Raw genomic sequence first — 23,115 nt, 5'->3', positions numbered from 1 at the left:
CACTGAAAAACGGAGCTTGTGAGATCCATCGGCACACACACCCCTCCTAGCAGTCCCGATGTGGGGATGTTGAATGTACCATCAAAGTTGGGTCTGCTTTGTTATGGCTTTGCTGTTAGGACCTTTGGACGCTATGCTGATGCTGCTATCAGCTGAAGGATACTGATGCTAATGCTGCCTTTCCCACGGTGGCTCCAGGTTCTAGAAACCCAACACAACTGTCCCCTTATCTCCAGGGCTCTGGGACCTAAACCTGGGGCTGTTCAATCCCCTCCTACAAAATGACGTAATATTTGACAGACACATACCCCTGTATGCTATAAACCTTTACTAGATGGCTGATAGCACATACCGTAGTACAAATGTTAGCCTCGTGGCCAACGGTGTATATTCTCTAGTGACTAATGACAAGGGCGGAGTCCCAACACGTTCACTTCTTCCCTGAGTATTTTTAAATCCACGGCGACTGAACCTATGCATACAGAGGTGTTTTTAGGCCAGAGTGGGGTATTTACTTACGACTGGGGCACACCTCCGATCCCAAAGCCCACCAGGCCTCGGAGCACCAGGATCCAACTATACACAGGCGCGAAAGCACTGAGGACGCCGTAGTACAGGGTCCAGAGCACACTGATCTTCAGCCCCTGTGGAGACAAGACAAGGAGTCACAGGAGCCGTGGGACCTCCAGGATCTGAACCCTCTTCTGGCCTCCACAAGTACAGCAGGCACATGACACACAGCCTTACACACAGGTAAAACACCCATAGATATAAAATAAAAATAAATAAAATCTCAAAAGATTTTCAGTTATCAATAGTTCCACTTTATAAGCAACCTGCACAGGCAGGGGCATGCCGGGTGTCAGGCCACCTGGGCCATCCTGGCTGTGCATGGAGTACCATCAGTGCCAGTTAGGGTCCAGAGGGCCAGCCATGAGGTACACAGATGACTGTGCATCTCACGTCATCTCCAACATTCTCACCATAAACCCAGAAGAAGGCTTCTTATCCTTCCTAGACCGTCACTCTTCTCTATTTCACGGGATGAGGGGACACAGAACGGATGCACTTGGACCAGAGCTAACAGTGATCCTTCCACAGATTGAAGACTCACAGACTGTGAGCCCAACAAACCTTTTATCTCTATACGCTGATTTGTCTTGGGTGCTTGTTTTATAGCAGATGATAGCCGACTAACAGTGTGATTAATATTGATTATGAGTTTTAAGTAAAGGGGACATGATGTTCATTGGGATTGAGAATTAGACAGGGACATCATGACAAATATGGTACAAATTTTAGAGAGTGTTAATTACCCTTAGAGATGGAGAAACAAATTCAAGATAAATGTTATTTAAGGGATGCTGGCCGGATACTGAGAGACAGCATTCACTTGCTAATTTATCCACTGATTTATCAATGTGCACATATGTTGAACACTTGCTATGTGCCTAGCATAACAATGCTGATATAGACATAATTTATGCTTCTTTTTCTTCAATATGCATATGTCAAGTAGCTGCTGTGTACTTGGCCATAGGACTGCTGGAACATACCATCTACCCATTCAACCACATGGCATGTATATACTGAGTTTCTGCTGCTTGCTTGGCACTGAACGGCAGGAACAAACCCCACAGTTGAGTCTCTTGGTGCGGGAGAATTGTCTGTATTCTGTTAATCATGTTATAAATAAACGCTCATTGTCCAGGCAGGAAATATAGGCGAGAAAACCAGACAGGAAGTAGAAATGATGTAATGAGAACAGGAGAATTCTGGGAAGGAGAAAGCTGATTCCTTCCACTCCTGCCTAGACCACCGAAGCAGCAGGATGTGATCTGCCCCACTGAAAAAAGGTACTGAGCCACATGGCTAACACAGATCAGAAAAATGGGTTAATCAAGATGTGAGAGTTAGCCAGTGAGAGGCAAGAGCTAATGGGCCAATCAGTTTATAATTTATGGAGACCGATGTGTGATTTTCTTTGGGGCTAAACAGTTGTGGGGTACTGGGCGGGACAGAAACCCCAACAACAAGCAGGCCCCCCTTCATGATACAGTCTCTGACTTCATAGGGCTCTTGTCTGCATTTTAAAAACTGTTCTCTCACTATTATGTGGGTTCATTGTAGAACCCCTGCAGGAAGGAGGTTTCTCATCTCTGTTTTATGAATTGTCTTGGCAGAGTGGGAGAGTGATTCATGCAAAATCAGCACATATGAGGGCCACACCCACAGCCAGAGCTTCCAACGCCTGAGACTTGGGCTTCAAAGAAGCCACTTCCTTCCTCCATGGCCTTTGGTAGCTCCCACCAATCTCCAGCAAACTGAACTCTTCAGGCAGGTGAGCTATGGCAGGGACAGCTGGGGACTGAGTCAATGAGTGGACTCGCCTCACTTTGTGGGTTTCTACTGAGTTCTGACGAAAAGTCACGATGAGAGATTGTGAGTCCCAGTCACTAGGTAACACAGGTTTCCAAAAAAGCTATAAGCCACATTTTTTGTTGTTTTTATACTTTAAAATGTATCTTTTTAGAATAGAGGCAACTCATTGAAAACCCCATAAAACCCTGTGACGGATAAATAAAATGTGGGGTTGGGGTGTAGCTCGGGGCTAGGAGACATGATTAACACGCTGCAGGGCCTGGGATCAACCCTCAGCACTAAAAATCTAGAACACACTGGACGTGTCTGTCTCTGGGTTACCAGTTCTGGGTTTGTAACCCAGAAAGCCTGGGATGCATTCTTGGTTCTGTCTGACCGGGTGGCCTGATTACACTACCTACACTCTGAACTGTAGTAATTACAACTAGAACATTCTAACATGCATTGGCAAACACTTATGTATATTACACATACTTCATTTTGGTTTTTGAGATAGTCTCGTGTAGCCCAAGCTATCTTGTACTCACTGTGTACCGGGGTGACCTTAAACAGCTGAATCGTCCACTCCCTCCCAAGCGCTGGGGTTAAGGCATGTGCCACCCACACCCGGTTTTATTTGGTACTGAGAGGGAGCATGGCTTTGTGTGTACCGGGCAAGCACTCACCCATTGGACTGCACCCCAGTCCTACATATATTTTCTGGCTGGACCCCTCCCCCTTTGTTCTTTTTGTCACCTTTGTTTGCATGCAGGGAAACTGAGGCTCAGAGAGGTGAAGCAACTTGCCTTTCTCCATGGGAGTGGAAGAATGGGTGGTGGGAGTGAGGTATAACGTCCTTGTCCTCACCTTTCTATGGTTGACATAAGCCCCCAGGCATTAGGAAATTCCATCTGATCCAAAGCACCTCACTGAGCCCCAATACAGACATTCAGATGGACATGAAAACCTATCACTTGGACCAAGACAGTAAGAAGCCCTTCTGTGTTTGATGCTTCTGGCAGGTGACCTGTTGCGCCCAAGCCCTTGGAGGATCTCGGGGGAGGCTTCCTAATTACAGCCGGCTCCTTGCTTCCTGAATTTGCACAGAAACTCCATCATGGGAGGAGAAGCCATTGGAGGACACTTCTCCTTTCTCTCCGGCAGCCTGTTAGGAGCAGAGCCAGCAGAACACGTTATGGGCAGCGCTTCATGCGGCCTCGTTTCTTTGGGACTGATCTCTTTGGGGGAGAACTCAGGTCTGTGAGCAGCTGAGGCCAGGGTGAAGAACCTGGACTCTAGAGGAAGGTGCCAGTGTGTGGATGCTGCCTACTATGAATGGGTACTACTATGACATACAGCAAGAGTAGTAATAGACATTTATGAAATGATTTATCTCTGCCAAGACCTCGCGTGCAAGGCTTTGGCGTGTCCGAGCCATACCACGTAGGCATGAGGACACGAGGCTCAGGAGTTTGTCTGGGAAGCAGCTGGGACCTGACCCCAAGCAGCCTGGCTCAGGCCCATGCTTTCCACAGAGAGATGGTCCCTTGTTGTTTGCTAGAATGAACCAACCACATGGATATTGGATAAAGCCTTATGGTCCCAGGTGATGGAATTAACTCTGCAAGTGACAGCAGTGTCGGAGGCAGGCACTTTATCTCTGGACCAGGTCCCTCAGTGCCACTCACCTCGGGGCTGGATGGGACTCCTGGCTTCTACCTATGAGATGCCATTGTCATCTCTTCCCTTAGCTGTCACAACCCAGTCTGCCCACACATCATCAAATATTCCCCTCCCCTGTATTGAGAAGCAGTGTCCTGAAAAGTGCAAAAATGGGGTTATAATTTATAAGATTTAGTAACATCATTATTGAAAATCCACTTATGAGTTTTTAAGATCCAAACTCTTGGGTCAGTGAGATGGCCCAGTGGGTAAAAACTTTCCAAAGTCGCCGGGCGGTGGTGGCGCACGCCTTTAATCCCAGCACTCGGGAGGCAGAGGCAGGCGGATCTCTGTGAGTTCGAGGCCAGCCTGGTCTACAAGAGCTAGTTCCAGGACAGGAACCAAAAGCTACGGAGAAACCCTGTCTCGAAAAATCAAAAAAAAAAAAAAACTTTCCAAAGTCAATCCTAACCACAAAGGTTCCCTCCTTGCCGCCCACATGGTGGAAGGAGAGAACGGACTCCCCATAGTTGTCTTCTGACCTCTACACATGTGCTGTGGGACAGGAGGCTGTACACACACACACACACAAATAAATAAATGTAAAAAATAAAATTGAGACCCGAACTCATAACCTTCTCTGTATCTTGACACACGGATGTGAATCACCGGTCCCGGTGGCAGAACACACACTTTTCTAAGAGAACCCCAACTGAACTATTGTGAACTTTTAGGGAAGTAAAAGGCAACTGTGTTCTGTGGAATCATCCTTTTGTACACTGCGAAGATGTGTTGCTCTCATTGGCTAAATAAAGGGCTATCTGGCCAATAACTAGGCAGAAAGAAGTTAGGAGGGAGAGCCAGACTGAGAGAATCTTGGGAAGAAAAAGGGCAGAGTCGCCTGGATGCAAAATAGATTTGCTATACTGAAGAAAGGTGCCACCAAGTAATAGAATGCAGATAAGAAATATGGGTGAATTTAAGATATAAGTGCTAATCAGTAACAAGCCTAAACTATCAGCTGAGCATTTATAATTAATAACAAGTCTCTGTGTGGTTATTTCCGAGCTGGCTGGCAGGACAGAAACCTCTGCCTACAGCTGTGGGCCAACGAGATGGCTTAGTGGGTTAAGGGCTTGTCTTGTGAGTGGTCTGAAGGAGAATATCCCCTAGAGGCTCGTATATTTGAATGTCTGGTACCCAGTTAGTGGAACTGTTTGGGAAGGATTAGGAGGCATAGGCTTGGAGGAGGTGTGCCGCTGGGTGTATTTCTGCCTAGTGCCTGTGGATCAGATGTGTGTGCTTGGTTACCACTGCAGCACCTGGCCTGTCTGTCTGCTGCCATAATGGTCATGGACAGGAGACTTCAGTTCACTTACATGAATGAGGTCACACAGTCAGGAATGACCCTGAGGTCACCTGACTCACGCCTTCATCATGCCACCCTGGCTCTGGGTGCTGCAGGCTGGTGTGAGGCGTCCAAGGAGGACTGAAAAAGCAGAGAGAAAGGGTGGGGAGCGTACCCCACGCCAGCTGTGTAGAGCTCCTAGGGCCCAAGTTGACAGACGGGAGGGGACTAACTTCGCCTACAGAGAATGTCAGTGACCCAAGAGCAGTCTAATAAAGTGAGAAAAGTGAGAGGAAGACCCGATAAAGGGAAGCTCTCGTCAAAGCCTTGGAGGAACTGAGAGCTGTGGCGAGAGCCTGGTGCGATTCCAGCCACCCTTCCCCTCCTTCCTGTTTATAAAGCCATTTTACATCATTAAAGCAGACCAGACATAAGCGGTCCAGCACAAATGGTGTTTTGTTTCACTTGAGACAGGGTCTCTCTAGCCCAGACTGACCTCAGATTCTTCAAAATCCTCCTGCCTGGGCCTTCTGAATGCTGGGATATTCACTGCCATGGCTACAACAAACATTTAAACCAGGAAGTGATCCCCGTCAGGACAGTGGATATGGAAGGCAGGCCAGGGAAGGCTACTGCCTGGCAGACTGAGACAGGATGCATTCTTCTAGGATAAAAGAGCTGACTTCATCTACCATCCTTCACCCATCCTGGTGTGCGGACATATGTTGGCACCGAACATCCCCTGGCCTCTCAGATGCGCCTTCTTCACCCACGATACTGCAGTCACATCCCACCCCTGCTAAAGCGTCAGGATGTATTGTGCTGCCCCATGATGTCTGGACTGCCACAGAGGGTGAGCGTTTAGAGGAGAAGCCTTACTGTTTTCCTGCCGTACTGATCTGAGATGTTTCCCCAGAGCGTGGAACTGGACATCATGCCGATGAACACCACCTGTGGGCAGACAGACCGTTTCTATTAGCAGCACGGAGTGAAAGGAAACAGCAACTAGACTCTCTCTCTCTCTCTCTCTCTCTCTCTCTCTCTCTCTCTCTCTCACACACACACACACACACACACACACACAGCACTGCAGAGCAGATAAACCTATTGCTGAGACAGCTCCTTTTTCGTTTTAGGACAGGGTCTGTCTGTGTAGTTCAGGCTGCCTTCAAATTCTCAATCCTCCTGCCTCAGCCTCCTGAGAGCTAAGATTAAAGGTGGGTACCACCACCCTTAGGCAGGTCTCCCAACAATCACACTCCACCCCTGCTAAAGCCTTAACCACAAAAATGACTCCCACTGGGCTGTGACCTCACTGCAGATCAGTCATGCTTTGCCTTACGTAGCACCCCAAACAATCAGATAAAATCGCCATAATGATCAAACTCATAATGCTCAAACCTGGGGTCCATCACTAACTAGCCACAGCTTGGCCAGAGCCGAGCTGTGTGACTGGAGTGAGCAGCTTAATCTATCTGCCTCTCTTCCCTTCACGACGGTCAAGGGCACAACGGAAGATGTACTGTGGTCATTAGTGTTCACTGCCAACTTGACAGGGTCTAGTGTTACCTAGGAGATGAGCCCGTGTGCATGACTGAGAAGGGGGGGTCTTAACAGGACAGATGGAGGTGGGAAGCCATTTTAATCACAGATAGCCCCATCCCATGAGCCAGACTGAAGAAAAAGGAGAGAGACATGGATACCAGGAATCGTCTGTTTCCTGACTGGGGATGCCATGCGACCAGCGCCCCACACTCCTCCTTCTTGCCTTGGCCACCAGACACACTGTATCTCTTCAGACCATCTGCCAAGTCAACCGGCTCCCTTAAGTTGTTCCTTGTCAGGGTTATAGTCAGCAATGTGACTAGTAGCTAACACTGTATCCAACATGGCTCCCATCCTTTGGATATAAAGCTCTCAGGGAGCCATTGCCATCATGGTTGCTGTTCTCTCCCCTATATCCCCTCCTCTGAATTCCCAGAGCAAAATGGAGGATTAGACCTCACTCACCTTCAGAGCTTCTCTCCAGAGAGCACAACACTTACTGGAGTCTACTGCCTGTCAAGGGCAGTGTTTCTAACCCTCACGGCACCCTCCTGGGAAGAAGGGTGGCATCTCCTGTCTGTAGCGGGGAGGTGAGGCTCCTACGGTATACATGCTCATTGTGATGGGTTCCAGACTGTCTGAGGTCCCCGAGGAGCTAAAGCTCTGGAGGGGTAGAGCTGGTTGCTAACTTGCTGGTCACAGGGGTAGGGCATTGGGTGGGAGGAGCTAAGGGGAGCTGACATCAGCGTTTCCATCCAGGGCTAGTGTGCTGGCTAGTTTTATGTCACCTTGACATAAACTACAGTCATTCCAGAAGAGAGAAGCTCAGTTGAGGAAATTCCTCCACCAATTGACCTGTGGGCAAGCCTGTGGTATATTCCCTTGATTGCTGTTTAATGTCCTGATTAAGGTTCTGGATCACTGTGGATGATCACTGCTAGGTGATCCAGGTGCTATAAAAAGTAAAACCCAGCAGTGAGGAGCAAGACAGTAGGCTGTCGTTCTCCATGGCGTCTACTTCAGCTCCTGCCTCCAGGCTCCGGCTCCACCTTGAGTCCCTGCACTGACTTCCCCCAGCAGTGCATTCTGCTGGGACTATACGGGGAATGAACCCTTTCCTCTCTAGGACAGCTTGGCTCTTCTCTGCAGAGCCCTAGCAGCAGGAGATGGGCAGCGCCCTCACAGGACACCAGGGGAATCTGTGAACTGCTGGGCTGCCTACCGAAGTCAGCAGTGCCACCTGCCAGCTGGGGAGTCGCCACTCACAGTGCAGCTGAGGCGCCAGGATGCTCAGGATCATCATCTCCATGGCGTCGGCCATCTGTGGGAAGAAGGGAAACCGTGAGGCCAAAGTGCGAGCTGCCCTGCCAGCATCTGGCCAGACATCCATGGGAAAGCCTGTGGGACCGAACCAATGAGCGGCTACAGGGGGACTCAGGCGACACCTGACATGCTTGTTGGGTTTCCTCACAGTGTCTGCTTGCTTTAAAAATTTATTTTTAAGCCTCATATTTATTTCTTTTATACAAATGGGTGTTTTGCCTTCACGTAGGTCTGTGCATTAGGTGCATGCAGTGCCCTTGAAGGCCAGAAGAGGGCGTTGGATCCCTCAGAGTTATAGGAAATTGTGACCCACCATGTGGGCACTGGGAATTGTGGGAACTGAACCTGGGTCCTCCAGATGAGCAACCAGTGCTTTTAACCACTGAGCCATTTCTCCAGTCATTTTTTTAAATTTGCATTTATTTGTGTGTGTGTGTGTGTGTGTGTGTGCCATCTCACTGGCCCCTGTAGTGGTTTTTGTTTGTTTGTGAGACAGGGTCTCATTATGTAGTCCAGACTGGTCCAAACCAGCAATCTTCCTGCCTTCATCTCCTGCACGCTGGGATTACTTACACATAGCACCACGGACATCATTTCCCCCTATTTTTAAAAACACAGGTTCTTGGGTCAATGAGACAGCTGTAGCATGAATAATGAAAACCCAGAGACAGATATTGGGGTTCAACCTGAAGATCAGAAAAGCAAAGCAGCCAGCCACTGACTCTTACCTCCACCTCAGACAGAAAATGGACGAGATCCTGTTTCCATGAGTCCTGAAGACTCCACACCCCACACTCCACTCAGTTCTTGGCTCCTCCCCCTTACATTCCTCTCTTCACCCAGCTTATTACTCCGGTCTCCACCTCCCTAGTGCTGGGATTAAAGGTGTGTGATCACAAGTGTTGGGATCACCTCTGTGTGAGCTCTGTTTCTCTTTTAGACAGATTCAATATCTTGTAGCCAGGGTGGCCTTGAACTCACAGAGATGCACCTGCCTCTGTCTCCCAAGTCTTGGGATTAAAGGTGTGAGCTGCCACTGCTTTGCCTGTATGGCTGCTTTGCTCTCTGATCTTCAGGCAAGCTTTATTTATTAAAGCATAGATAATATACCACTATAGACTGCTTAATAATAAAAAACACTTGCTGCCAAGCCTGAGGCCATGAATTTGGTCCCCAGGATCCACATGGTGAAAGGAACAAAACAACTCCTGTCCCTGCCAGTTGTCCTCTGACCACCACATACATGTTCACCATGGCACCCACACATGCATGTGCGCACGCGCACATGCACACGCACACACACACGTGATAAAAAACACAGGTGCTCCCCAGATGAAGTGAGAAAGTGCCACGTGCTTAAAAGCTAAGCACACATTTTCACAGAGACAGAAAGACAGTCTGGTCTTTTTTCCTTCGGTGCAGTTTACTCCTTTGTCTTTTGTTGGTAGGTCATGTGTTCATGAAGAATTCTCTGCATATTTAACTAACATGGTGTTTGAATATATTAGCATATATTGAGAAGCCCCAGTTACTAAATGTCTTGATACTACTTTATGACTAGACAGAATATTGGAAAATTTAAAACAGACCAACAAACAAGTAACAGGGGTGTGGGGCACAGTAAGGGCAGACCCACACACAGGCCACGGGAGTGTGGGGGGCAGCAGAGAAACTGGTGGTCTGTTTTGAAACATGTGCTCAGGTCACATCTCACACCATGCTCAGAAAAGCATTGCAGCTAGATTAAAGATTCGGTGTTGTAGCTCTATAAGGGTTCCTTGGCTAGCATTTGTGGACACCTTGAATCAGAAGGCACTCTTTGCTTTATTTTGTGTTTTGCAGTGCTGGGGTAGAACCCAGCGCCTGGCACATGGCTGGGCAAACATGCTGAATTATACTCCCAGCCCAGATGGCAACTTTCTATGAAGTCTGTTTTCCTGGGTGGGGATATGACCCAACACCACCACCTCAAGTAGCCCTGAGTCCCCAAGGGCAGAGATTCACTTCTGTAGCTGGATGCCTCCTTAGGGTGATGGCCAACCATGTCCACCTTCCTCCCAGGATGCACCTGGGCCACCACACTGTATGAATTTTGCTGATTGGCATTCAGGCAGGAGCTCTGTGTGGGGTGAGCTGTGCTATTCCTGTTGCCATGGTACCCAGCTGAGCTTCAGGAGGATCCTTGGGGTGTCCATGAGATGCTATGCCCAGATACTTACCCAAGCCAAGCCAGTGAGAACAGAGAGTTTCCACTGAAATCTTCCAAACCCAATGGCTTCCACCGCATCTTCCACCATGAAAGTGTCTAGGAAGGCAAAGGGGGAGGAGAGAAGGGGTCAATATCTATTGGATGGTGGTCCCCAGACAGGCTAATGAGCCATAGCATGTGCTGCTGTAAGAACTAACATCATAGCTATCACCCTTATCATCATCACCCTCATCACCATCATCACCACCACCAATCATGACCATCACCACCATCATCATCACCACCAATCATTAGCATCACCATCATTGCCACCATCAATCATGACCATCATCACCAACATCACCACCAATCATGACCATGACCATCATCATCATCACCACCACTAATCATTACCACCACCACCATCATCATCACTACCACCAATCATGACCATCACCATCAATACCACCAATCATGACCATCACCATCATCATCACCACCAATCATGACCATCACCATCATCACCATCACTACTGCCACCAGTCATGACCATCATCATCATCATCATCACCACCAATCATGACCATCACCGTCATCACCATCACCACCACCACCAATCATCACCATCATCACCGCCACCAATCATGACCATCACCATCATCACCATCATCACTACCACCAATCATCACCATCATCACCACCATCAATCATGACCATCACCGTCATCACCACTAATTATGACCATCACCATCATCACTACTGTGGTGGGTTGAAAGAAAATGTCCCCCACAGACCCATAGGGAGTGACACTATTAGTGCCCTGTGGGAGGAAGTGTCTTGCCATGGGAACGACCTTTGAGGTGTCATATACTCAGGCTAACTCAATGTGGCACACAGTCTGCTCCTGCTGCCTGTGGACCAAGATGTAGAACTCTCAGCCCCTTCTCTAGTACCTACTCTAGCAGTCTGTCTGCATGCCACCATGCCCTCCATGACAGTAAGCCACCCCAATTCAATGTTTGTTGTGAAAATTTAGCAGAATTGCTGTATCTGGTGTAGGCACTAGAATTACTCATGTTGTTTTCTAGAAGGACTTTGACTTTGAAGAATTATTGTGGAAATTGATTGTTTTCCGTGATTTGGAGAATTGTTTTTCTGAAGGGATGTTACAGCCTTCACATGACTTTGGCCACAAGATGCCTCTGGCATACCTGAGGCTCTGAGATTATCATGTATTGCAAATAATACACAATAAATAACTAAAGTCATGAGAGCATGTGATGCTTCCCTTTAGAGAGGACCTTGGCATGAGGAATAATTTACCTGAAAAATAGCTTTGTGTAATAATCAATAAATGTGCCTTTGTACAGCTGTTCAGTTCAGTTTGTCAGAGACTACATAGGCCTTAAAATTTTATTTTGGAGTGACCTCTTTCTTCACTCGACCCACACAACACAGAACACTCGCAATGTTTTCCTTGATAAGAGTTGCAATAGTCATGGTATCTCTTCAGAGCAAGAGAAACCCTGACTGAGACAAGAACCACCATCATTACTCTATCGCCACAATGACCATCATCATGGTTATCACCATCACTACCACCATCTTTTTTTTCCTCTGTGTAACATCCCTGGCTGTCCTGGAACTCACTCTGTGTACCAGACTGGCTTCAAACACACAGAGATCTGCCTGCCTCTGCCTCCCAAGTGCTGAGATTAAAGGTGTGCACCACCACTGCCTGGCTCATTACCACCATCTTTACTGCCACCATCACCATTACCACCACCACCCCCATCACCATAGTTACCATATCATAATCATCTTCAACATCATCACCATCAGCACCACCCTTGGCACTGTCAGCGGCAGCAGCGTTGTTGCTGCTCTTCTCAGCCAAGTGTGCAACGATACATCTAGCAGGGATTGTGAGGTAACCATGCCCTCCAGAAGTAGGCCTTGGAGTCCCAGCCTACCCTGCCAGTACCACCCTTCGGTGCTCTGTGCCTTCCCAGCTGCCCCTTCACAAGAACTCCGTAAGACCACCATGGCAGGCAAACAGAGTGCCAGGCTAATGCCTGAGTCTCCGGGCTTTCTTACCATCAGTGGGATTTGCAAACTCCTTGGGCACAGCAGCCCCATCATCCAGCTCAACTGCTTCTAGGCCCACTCGGACCCCCTCAATCTGAACGTCATGCTCTCCGGAAGCCACGTCGTCCTCTGACCTTGCGCTCTCTCCTGTGCGGCGGAATTTCACCACCCTAGAGAAGAAGGCAAATGTGATCAAGATGGCTGGAGCTCCCTCTGGACAGCCTTGCTGCCCAGCTTTCCCACCCACAACTGGTAAAGAGCATTTGCTCACCAACTGGAGGGCTGGATGGGTGGTAACACTAGGAGTTATTGATCTCTTGACAGTATTGATGACTGGTGTTCTCATGTGCATGGCTGTGGCTTTGTCCTGGGCCTGAGTTCTGTTTTGACATAGCCTTGCACATTACCTAAGAGTTCTCAGAAAGCGTAGTTGGCTGTTTCCTAGCTGTGGAACGTTATAGTGTGTGTTTACACAGACAGCTACAAGGTGACCTAGCCTCCTGAGTTCAATGTCACATGGCCAAGAGCATCACGAGCGTTGTGTGTGTGCAGTGTAGTGCAGTGTAGGGCTACTTGCTTTGGTAGACACATCTGTCTGTAACAGGCATGAAGAAAAGTTGCTCTGGTCTATGCTGCTTTGACTGACAGCAGGGTTTCCTCATGTCGTGGTGACCCCAACCGTAACATAACTTTTGTTGCTACTTCATAAAATCTTGCTACTGTTATGAATCATAATGTAAAATGTAAGTATCTGATTGCAGGATTTCTGATGCCACAGGTTGAGAACTGCTGCTTTAAGGGGACCGCCCAAAACTTTAAATTGGGGAAATTCCACATTAAAAGCCACATGACATTCCCAGGTCTCTTGACCCTGATGGGAACTCAGTCGCCTTTTCCCTAAATGGCCTCCAGCCCTGAGGGCTGTGACCTCACCTCCATGCTCCTCTGCTTCTCCCCACTCCCCACTTTGCCCATTTGTCTGGCCCTGAAGATGTTTGAATTTGAGTCTCCACAGACCTGCACACCATGCCACTCGCTCCTCAAACTACATATTCTTTCCTCATCCTTCCCTCTTTCCTTCCTTTCTCCACTCCTTTTTTAAAAAAATAAAGGCAGGGTCTCCCTATAGCCCAGGCTGGCCTTGAACTCCAGATGCCCCTGCCTCAGCCTCCAGGGGCTTCATAGGTGTGCGACACAATTCCTGGTCCAAACTAAGCTATTTCTCGTCTCTCTGGGGGAGGCATGGTGTCTCTGAGAGACCTTGTCTGAGACTCAAGACAAAGTGAACAGTTTCCTTGTAACCTTTCCCTCCCAAGCACAAGACCCTGCTGTCAGTCACCCAGGTCTGAAGTCACTGACAGTCAAATGCGCTCCCCAGCTCCAGGAGAGGGCACTGTCCAGTATGGAAGACTCATTTCCATGTGACTGAAAAAAATCACTGGCAGTAGAAGGGCCGTGTGAGCAACTAAGCAAAATGAACCCTTGGTTTAAAGAGGCAGAAGGGGTGGGCAAGCTCAGTACAAACCACTGCTATCATTATTATTACTATTGAGATGGAATTACGTAGCTCAGGCTGGCCTGAATTCATTATACAGCTGAGGGTGACTTTGAACTTCAGATCTCCCATCCTTTACCTCCTGGACGATGAGATGATTGACATGCTAGATCTGTGCTGAGACTCAAAGCCAGGGTCTCATACATGCTAGACCAGCGCGCTCCCAACTGACCCTCCTGCTGTGTGTAACTCTTGAATTATTCCATGGACCCGTGGAGACTCACTGTGCTCTGGCATAAAATGTGTTTGTTTCAGAAGCATAGGGAAGCTGCCCTGCTTGGGAAGCTTCTAAAATACACACATGCCCAGTTATAGGGATGTAAGAACAGGCAGGATCTTCATCTTTAGCAACATTGTGCCTGGAAAGGGACCAGGTACAGGGTGGGGGGTGGCTGAGTGTGACACCTATGGCTGACACTTCTGTCTCCAGCATTCTGTGGAATAGCACAGGGCCAATGCAGCCTTCCGTGGAATGGCAAGGGGCCAATGCAGCGTTCCGTGTAATAGCATGGGGCCAATGCAGCGTTCCGTGAAATGGCATGGGGCCAATGCAGCGTTCCGTGGAATGGCATGGGGCCAATGTGCTTTGTGTGCCTCGCCTGGCACTTTCTGCATGCTTAGTCTGCACAGCATCTCTGTGAGGCTGCTGTTATTGCTATTTTGTAGACAAGAGAAACTGCAGCCCTGGCATCATGTGACATGCCCAAGTCCCTGTCATACAACTCTAGAGGCATGGAACAAGGGTTCTATCCCAGCTCTGCCTGGCTCCAAGTATCCTGCTCCAGACACACTAGAACTGTCTCTCTCCAGACCTGCCATAGCTCCTGTGTACTCCAAACCTTTGTGGGAATGCTTTAGGTAGAGCTATTTCAAGTGTATAAAGTTGTACAGAAATCTCCTTTCTCTTTTCCCCTCGACACTTCCCTCTGGCTGAGCCACAAGACACCACCACCTCTGGGGTGCCATTCAGTTGATGCCACAGATTTGTCCCCACACACGTGGCTCTTCCTCAGTCATACATGGCTTCTTATTCAATTTAACCCTCGAAACACCCTGAGAAGAGGCCGGCCATCATCCCCTCTGGAGACTGGTTACATATTTACACACAGGCTAGGATGACTGTGTTGTTTTCCAGAAACACAGCCTAAAATGGCAGCTTCATTTCTTGTTCCTCCTTTTTCTTCTATTTTGTTTTTGATGATGTAAAATGCCCATAGCATAACCGTGGGCACCCTAACCATTTTAAGCGTCCTGTTCAGCAGGCTAAAGAAGGCTTGCAGCCATCACCACCCACCCCCCATCTCTGGACCTGTTCCATCTTTACATCTCAAACTCTATCCCCTTAAGCCCCAACTCCCCATTCCTTTCTGCACCCAGCACCCAGAAGTCGTCGATCTCTGTGAACTCAGCTGCCATGAGAGCTCATGTAAGTGAACCAGTGTTTTATTCCTGTTCCCTTTCAGTCCTGGGGTTGGATCTAGAGCCTGCACCTCAGAGGCAAGCACTGTGCCACCGAGATATGCCTGGCATCCTCTTTTCACTTTTATAATGGTTACACTAAGAAACCAGGCTAGCCTTAAACTCGCTCTGTAGCCAAGACTAGCTAGCCTTGAACTTGTGATCCTTCTGCCTCAGCCTCCTAAATGGCTAAGGTTACTGGCTGGAATCATTACCAAACCCAGCTCCCCACTTCTTTATAAAGGCCGAGTGATATTCCTTGTATGGACATACCATAGTGTGTCCGTTCACCACCCGGCAGGGACTTAGGTTCTCCCATCTGTTGTTCATTGTGAAGAATGCTGTGACAAACAGGACTACAGATTTTGGTTTGAGTCCTTGATTTTACTTCTTTGGGCTATAAGCTGATCAATGTTTAAAATTCTGAGGGACTGCCAGGGTGTCTCACACACCACTTAATATTCCCACAGATCCCTGCATCTGCTTGTACTTGCCAGTCATTGCTCGCTTGTTTGTCTGAACCTGGTGACCGCAGTGCGGCAGCTAGCTCGCTGGGGCTTTCCTTCGCAGCTTTCTTTTTAAAATATATTTTCAAAATTTAAAATTGAATAAGTGTGCATGTGCACACCCCACAACACATGCCTGCAAGTCAGAAGACAAACACCAGTGGGCAGTTCTCTCCTTCTACCATGAAGGACGCAGGCGCCAAACACAGGCTGTCAGGACAGTAGCGGGAGCCTTTGGCGCCTAAGCCACCCCACCAGCCCTTCATTAACATCTTTCTGACGCTGAGCCTGCACGGGCTGTTGGGAAACAGACTTGGAAGCAATGTCTATTCAAGTGCTTTAAACTAAATATCTGGTTTTCGGATTTTCTCTCTGTTGCCCATTCTGCCCTCAAACTCACTATCCTCCTGCCTCAGCCTCTGAAGTGCCAGGATGAAAAGCCCATGTCATGTCAGCACACCTCCTGACTTGTTCTTGCACATCTGGGCAGCAGATCTTAACAATTATCTAATTTGCAAATATTTTTCTGAGTCCATGCCCGGGCTCTTCTGTCTGAATGTGTTGTTAGACACAAGGAGAGTTTCTACATTGAGAAGGTCCAACATCTGGTTTTGCTTTTATTGCCTCTGTCATGTCCAGAACAGTCACCATGGGACACAAGGTCATAAAGTGTTCTGTTCTCTCCTAACCATTTATGTGTATGTGAGCACACGCATGCATACACATGCACATATATGCATATCACAGCATACCTGCAGAGGGCGGAAGACCACTTACAGGAGTCTCTTTTCTCTTTCCACTATGTTGGTCCCTAAGGCAGCAAGCACCTTTACCCACTGAATCATCTTGCCAGTCCCTCTTCTAAAGGTTTATGGGTTTTGTCTTTGATGCAGTTGGAGCTGAGTTTTTTAGATGGTGTAAGTTTAGGGCTGATTTATTCTGCTCTCCTTTCCCTGTTAGGCAGTTGTATGCCCTTGCTGAGGTCCGCACTTCTCCTGGGGCTTTGTATTCATTGAGCTATCTGTTGGGGCAAGTGACACACAGGTTTGACCTGCATAGCTTTGCAGCAAGTATTTTTTCAAATTATTTTAAAAATTAATTTTGAGCCGGGCAGTGGTGGTGCACGCCTTTAATCCCAGCACTTGGGAGACAGAGGCAGGCGGATCTTTGTGAGTTCGAGACCAGCCTGGTCTACAAGAGCTAGTTCCAGGACAGGCTCCAAAACCACAGAGAAACCCTGTCTCGAAAAACTTAAAAAAAAAAAAATTAGGGGGCTGGAGAGATGGCTCAGTGGTTAAGAGCATTGCCTGCTCTTCCAAAGGTCCTGAGTTCAATTCCCGGCAACCACATGGTGGCTCACAACCACCTGTAATGAGGTCTGGTGCCCTCTTCAGGCCTGCACACAGACAGAATATTGTATGCATAATAAATAAATAAATATTTAAAAAAAATTAATTTTGAGCCAGGTTGTATTGTGGGAGGTCCTTCCGCTCCTTCAGCCAACAGCCGCTGAGATACCAGCCCATTGGGGCATGGTCTCTCTCCCTTTAAAAAAGCGGCCACTTCCCTCCACTCGCTCTCTGGCTTCTGGATCCGCTTCCGGTGACTAGGCTCCCTTCCTGATTGCACAGAGGGCTGTTGTCTGGGACTGTGATCTATAAGTTTTTCCCCCTTAAATAAATAACCATTCTATTAATCATAATTCCAAACTGGTGTGGGATTGTTTGTGACTTACGCCTTCAAGGTAGTGGTGGCGCATGTCTTTAATCCTAGCACTTGGGAGGTGGATCTCCATGAGTTTGAGGCTACCCTGATCTACAGAGTGAGTTCCAGGAAAGCCAGGGATACACAGAGAAACCTTGTCTTGAAAAACACCAAACAAATAAACAAGAAAATGAATTTTGATATCAGGACCCACAAGACATCCATGGCTTTTGCTTTCTAGTGTCCTCCGGCTGTCCATGTGACTTCTAAGATGGGTTTTCCTGTTTCTGAGAAGAATGCAAAGTGAATTTATGGGCCATTGATTTCCTGGTAAAGTGCTCTTTGGAAAATGCCTACTGCAAACTGGGAGACTGGGAGACAGCAAGAGAAGCAAGACAAAGACACATCCCTAGGGAGCGTGCAGCATGGACCATCCCCATTCAGAGCTGTGGGACCTACATACAGGCCAGTCTTTGGCCATACCACCTCTGGTTCAAAGGGTGTGACCTCCATGGCCACAAGGGTGGTTCTCTATGGGAGTGACCCTCTGAGAGGCCAACCCTGGAAACAGCTCTGGGCAGGTGTCTGCCCAGGAAAGGGAGCTGTGTCCCCTGCAAAATGAGCTGTCCATAGTGAGCCTGAGTCAGCACACAGATGGTGTTTAATTAAAGCTTACCAAAGCCAGGAGGTGTGTGAAGCCCTCGCTGGTGTGTGTGTGTGTGTGTGTGTGTGTGTGTGTGTGTGAGTGTGTGTGTTACACATGCACACATGCTTGTGCATACATATTGAGGTCAACATCAGATGTCTTCCTGTATTGTTTCTCACATTATTGTTTTTAACTGGTTTTTTTTTTTGAGATTTTTTTTTTTACTTTATGTAGGTGGGTGTTTTGCCTGTGTGTATGTATGTATCACATGAATGCAATACCTGTGGGGGCCAGAAGAAGGCATCAGATTCCACTGGTACTGGAATTACAGTTGACAGAAAAGCCATGTGGGTACTAGGGACTGAACCCAGGTCTTCTGGAAGAGCAGCCAGTGCTCTGAGCCACTGAGCCATCTCTCCAGCCTCTCCACCTTCTTTCTGAGTGACAGTCTCACTGAATCTGCAGCTCGGGGCTGACCAGTGCTCCACCTCTCTGCCTGTCTCTACCCCCCAGCATCAGGATCACAGGTTCACAGTCCGTGGGTACTGGGGACCAAACATGGGTCCTGATGCTTCCACAGCAAGGACTTTACACACTTGGCCATTCTCCCAGCTCTGACAACCCCTAGCTTTTAGAAAAGTCATCCCATTTCCCTGGCAACCAACCTAAGAGTTAGGTTCTAGTTCACATTGAACAAGGTGCTCAGGGATGCAGGGATTGCCCTGGGTCGCACAGCTTGAAGGAGTTGAGCCTCCAGCCTGGCTTTCTTTGCAATCGCAGCTCTGAGCTATAATCACCTGGCTCCTGGTCAGAGTCACCCTGAGCTTCTACAGGTGTGGAAATGGATGAGCAGCCGGAGCTAAGCAGGTTAGAAGGGCCAGCTATCCAGACACAGAGAATGGTGTGTTCTAGAGTCGCAATCCAAGTACACAGACCAGGTCCAGCCTGCTGACCTCTGCAGACTGTCACTATGATACAGGAATTGTCAGAACCCTCAACCTGCTTACAACACAGATAGCTGGGCCCCAAGGTCTGCCCTGGCAGGGAGGGGCGAGATTTCATTTTGAAGTTCCTGGGAGCTGCTTGGAATCAGACAAGGGTGTCCCTCACTCCTGGGACCCCTCACCATGAAGCAGGGCTAAGGGACCTCCATGTTCCCTCTGGGTTGGGCAGGTTGTCTGCAGCTCATCCTCCACCCAGGAGGATAAGGACACAGGATTCCGAGAAGAGTCCCATCAGTCTGGAGTGTCCCAGATGGATGGCAGGTGTCCTGTACGGGGAAAGGAGAGGGGATAAGCTGCCTTTGAGAGGACACCAGCTGGGCGGGGTGAGGACACCAGCTGGGCGGGGGACGATGCATGCACCTCTTGAGAAGCAACTATCCAGAAAGAACCAGGTCTTGCTAAGAGCATGTGTTTATGGGACAACACTGGGGGCTGCTGATGGAGACCACAAGAGGCCTTCAAGCTGAGGACCAGGCTGAGAACTGACTTTCATGCACCCCGTTTTTCAGCACCAGCAGGCTAAATATTCCCATGATGGATGGCCAAGTTCGAGCCACCAGTGGGCAAATAGTAGGATCTGAAAAGTCCTAAGTGTTTAAAGTGAGTGTGCCCTGAACAGCTGGCCCGAGCAGGCTCCACCATGGCCCATCTGTGAACTAAGAAGGTCCTAGTCACCAGTACAGGCTATAGAACACACAAAATCTTCACAATGAGTTAAAGCCAATCACAAAAGGCCTTGTAAGTCTGGTGCGCATATAGTGCGGCCAGAGCTAGGGTATCTGGAGAGGCAGAAGGGCAAGGTGCTGGTTGCCAGGAGCCAGGCAGTTGCCAAGCAACAGGGAGTGACTTCTAAGTGGGGACCAGGCTTCCCTCTGGGGTGAGAGTGATAACGCCCTGTGAATACCTTAAATGCCACTGACTTGTAAAAACAGTTAAAGCAATAAGCTTAGTGTTACGTGTTTCTACCTGAAACAAATGAACACAGTCCACTCAGACTCTCTTACATTGCACGAGTGCCCCCGGCACGGGTGCCCTGGAGGGCATTTGTTTATTCGACAAACACTTGCCAACTGCACCAGGCTAAAGGGTACATCTGGCATTATAAAACTGAATGAGAAATGGGCAGACCAGTCGTAACCACCCTGCCCTGGGAGGGGACCCACATCACAAAGCCAGATAGTTAGCCTGGTGCAGGCATGTACCTGAGGTCCCAGGTACTCAGGAGGACAAGCAGGGCAACCTGAGCAAAACAGTGAGATCTCATTTCAAAAACCAAAACCAAATCCACCCTACCGTGTGTGTGTGTGTGTGTGTGTGTGTGTGTGTGTGTGCGCGCGCGCGCGCACGCATTTTGTTCCCTGTAGTATTCACAAAAACTGAAAACGTAATTACTGGAGGAGGGTCTGGTTTCCATTTCTGTTGCTGTGATAACATATCCCGTCAAAGAGCAGCTCTGGGGAAAAGGGGGTTTATTTCCGCTCACAGGTCTAGGTTCCAGCCCAGGATTTGGGGGAAGTCCATGCAGGAACCTCAGACAGCAGCTGGTGCACACCATACCCACAGAGAGAGATGAATGCCTGCATGCTCCAGTGCTCCTCCCCTACAAGTTCAGGACCCCACCCCCTGCCTAGGGAATGGTGCCACCCACAGTGGGTTGGGTCTTCCTACAGGCATGAACAATCCCCCACAAACACGCCCACAGGCTAACCCAGTGTAGAGAGTCCCTCATTGGGACCCTTATGCCCAGAGGAGCTGGGAGTGCATCCCATGTCACACAGGAAGTGGCTTCCCTAGCTTTGGTTCAGCCATCTTGCAAGTTTCCAATTCCAAACAAGTCTCTTCTGCGATAGCATGCTGTCAGCGATTTTGCTTCTGCTTGTCTAAACTAGGAACTTTCTTCAGGAGGGGAGGGGCTTATCATTGATGTATGTGATGTTCATTTAAGAACGTGTATCACATCGCACAGTGTGCTGTCACACCAGTCAAAAGTAGGCACAACCCGAGTGTTCATGGGTAAGTGGATGGATAAACTATGGTACAGCCCTACAATGGAACACTATGTAGCCTTAGAAAGGAAGCAAATTCTGACACCTTACAACCTAGGAAAATCTTAAAAGCATTACACTAGGAGAATGAGCCACACACAGAATGAACACTTTATGATTCTACTTTTATGAGGGGACCCAGAGATCAACAGTAGAACCATGGTTCCTGGGGACTGGAAGGAGACGGAATGGGAAGTGGCTTTATTTGTTTTGTTGTTTCCTCTTTTGTTTTGGAGACCAAGTCTCGTTAGGTAGCTCAGGCTGACTTTGAGCTCATCATGCCTCTGCCTCAGGCTCCTGTTGCCTGGGACTACCGGTGTATGCCCCATGTCTAGCTCAGGGATGAGTATGTGATGACTTCAGAGCATTAGAAGGGGGAGATGCAAGTCTTTGGGGATGGATATGATGGTGGTAGCATGTTATCCAGTGTGCTTACTGCCACTGTGTCCTCCAAAATAGCAGAATAGTTTGCGAATGTGTTTCTACAGTAGACATGCGTCTTGGTTAGGGTTTCTGTCGCTATGAAGAGAAACCATGGCCACGGCAACTCTTATCAAGGAAAACATTTAATTGGGGCTGGCTTGCAGTTTCAGCGCTTTAGTCCGTTATTGTCTTGGAAGGACATGGAGGCACACAGGCAGACATGGTGCTGGAGAAGGAGCTGAGAGTTCTACATCTGATCCGCAGGCAACAGGAAGTGAATTGTCCCATTCTGGGCATAGTTTGAGCATATATGAGTCTTCAAAGCCTGACCCCATAGTGACACGCCTCCTCCCACAAGGCCACACTTCCTCCAACAAGACCACACCTCCTCCAACAAGGCCACACTTCCTCCAACAAGGCCACACTTCCTCCAACAAGGCCACACCTCCTCCAACAAGGCCACACCTCCTCCAACAAGACCACACCTCCTTCAACAAGGCCACACTTCCTCCAACAAGGCCACACTTCCTCCAACAAGGCCACACCTCCTTCAACAAGACCACACCTCCTCCAACAAGGCCACACCTCCTCCAACAAGGCCACACCTCCTCCAACAAGACCACACCTCCTCCAACAAGGCCACACTTCCTCCAACAAGGCTACACCTCCTCCAACAAGGCCACACCTCCTCCAACAAGGCCATACCTCCTCCAACAAGGCCACACCTCCTAGTAGCGCCATTCCCTATAGGCCAAGCATTCAAACACATGAGTCCATGGGGGCCTGCCTATTCAAACCATGACGAGATCATGAATGTTTTCCTACACAGACATGCACCACATGCCTTCACACAAGCTGACTGTACTGGGCAACAGGAACCCAGGGGATCCCCCTTGGTAGCTGTGAGAGAGCAGGGCTCTGAGACTTCAGAGTTGTCCTGACCCGTGCTTCTGCCTCCCTAAGGAGCTTGCAGAACCTAGGCTGAACTTGTACCTCAGTGGTATAGTTCCTGCCCTTAGCAGAACCTAGGCTGAACTGTACCTCAGTGGTACAGTTCCCGCCTAGGGGTACCCAGGTCATGGGTTCAAGCCCCAACATCCCCTAAAACAAGAGTGTCTGGCCTTGGCCCCACCCTACTGAGTCAGCATTTGAAGCCCTGCCCTGATGGGGGAGGGCTGGAGGGATGGGGGCTCCTGAGGAGGACTGGAGGGGATGGGGGCTCCTGAGGGAGAAAAACATTTTCCTTTTCGACTCATTGA

The 23,115-nt window shown here is 48.8% G+C and overlaps 1 protein-coding gene across 1 annotated transcript in view; it reads right to left on the bottom strand.

Annotated features, from left to right (window-relative positions):
• Positions 1-23,115, bottom strand: part of LOC121446319 (SV2 related protein) — a 71,126-nt gene that overhangs the window by 31,336 nt on the left and 16,675 nt on the right. Inside the window, exons 2-6 of the mRNA XM_041648870.1 lie at positions 12,525-12,685; positions 10,459-10,544; positions 8,139-8,237; positions 6,251-6,322; positions 520-644 (exon numbers count right to left, since the gene is read on the bottom strand). Of these exons, the coding sequence (XP_041504804.1) occupies positions 520-644; positions 6,251-6,322; positions 8,139-8,237; positions 10,459-10,544; positions 12,525-12,685 (543 nt within the window). The remainder of the gene's footprint in view (positions 1-519; positions 645-6,250; positions 6,323-8,138; positions 8,238-10,458; positions 10,545-12,524; positions 12,686-23,115) is intronic.

The sequence above is a fragment of the Microtus oregoni genome, unplaced genomic scaffold (assembly GCF_018167655.1).
Source record: "Microtus oregoni isolate MIOR12 unplaced genomic scaffold, Mior012 000003F_ref0000135, whole genome shotgun sequence".
Classification (NCBI taxonomy): Eukaryota; Metazoa; Chordata; class Mammalia; order Rodentia; family Cricetidae; genus Microtus; species Microtus oregoni.
Note: the sequence above shows the minus strand (reverse complement) of the source record. Positions and strands in the feature narration are given on the sequence as shown.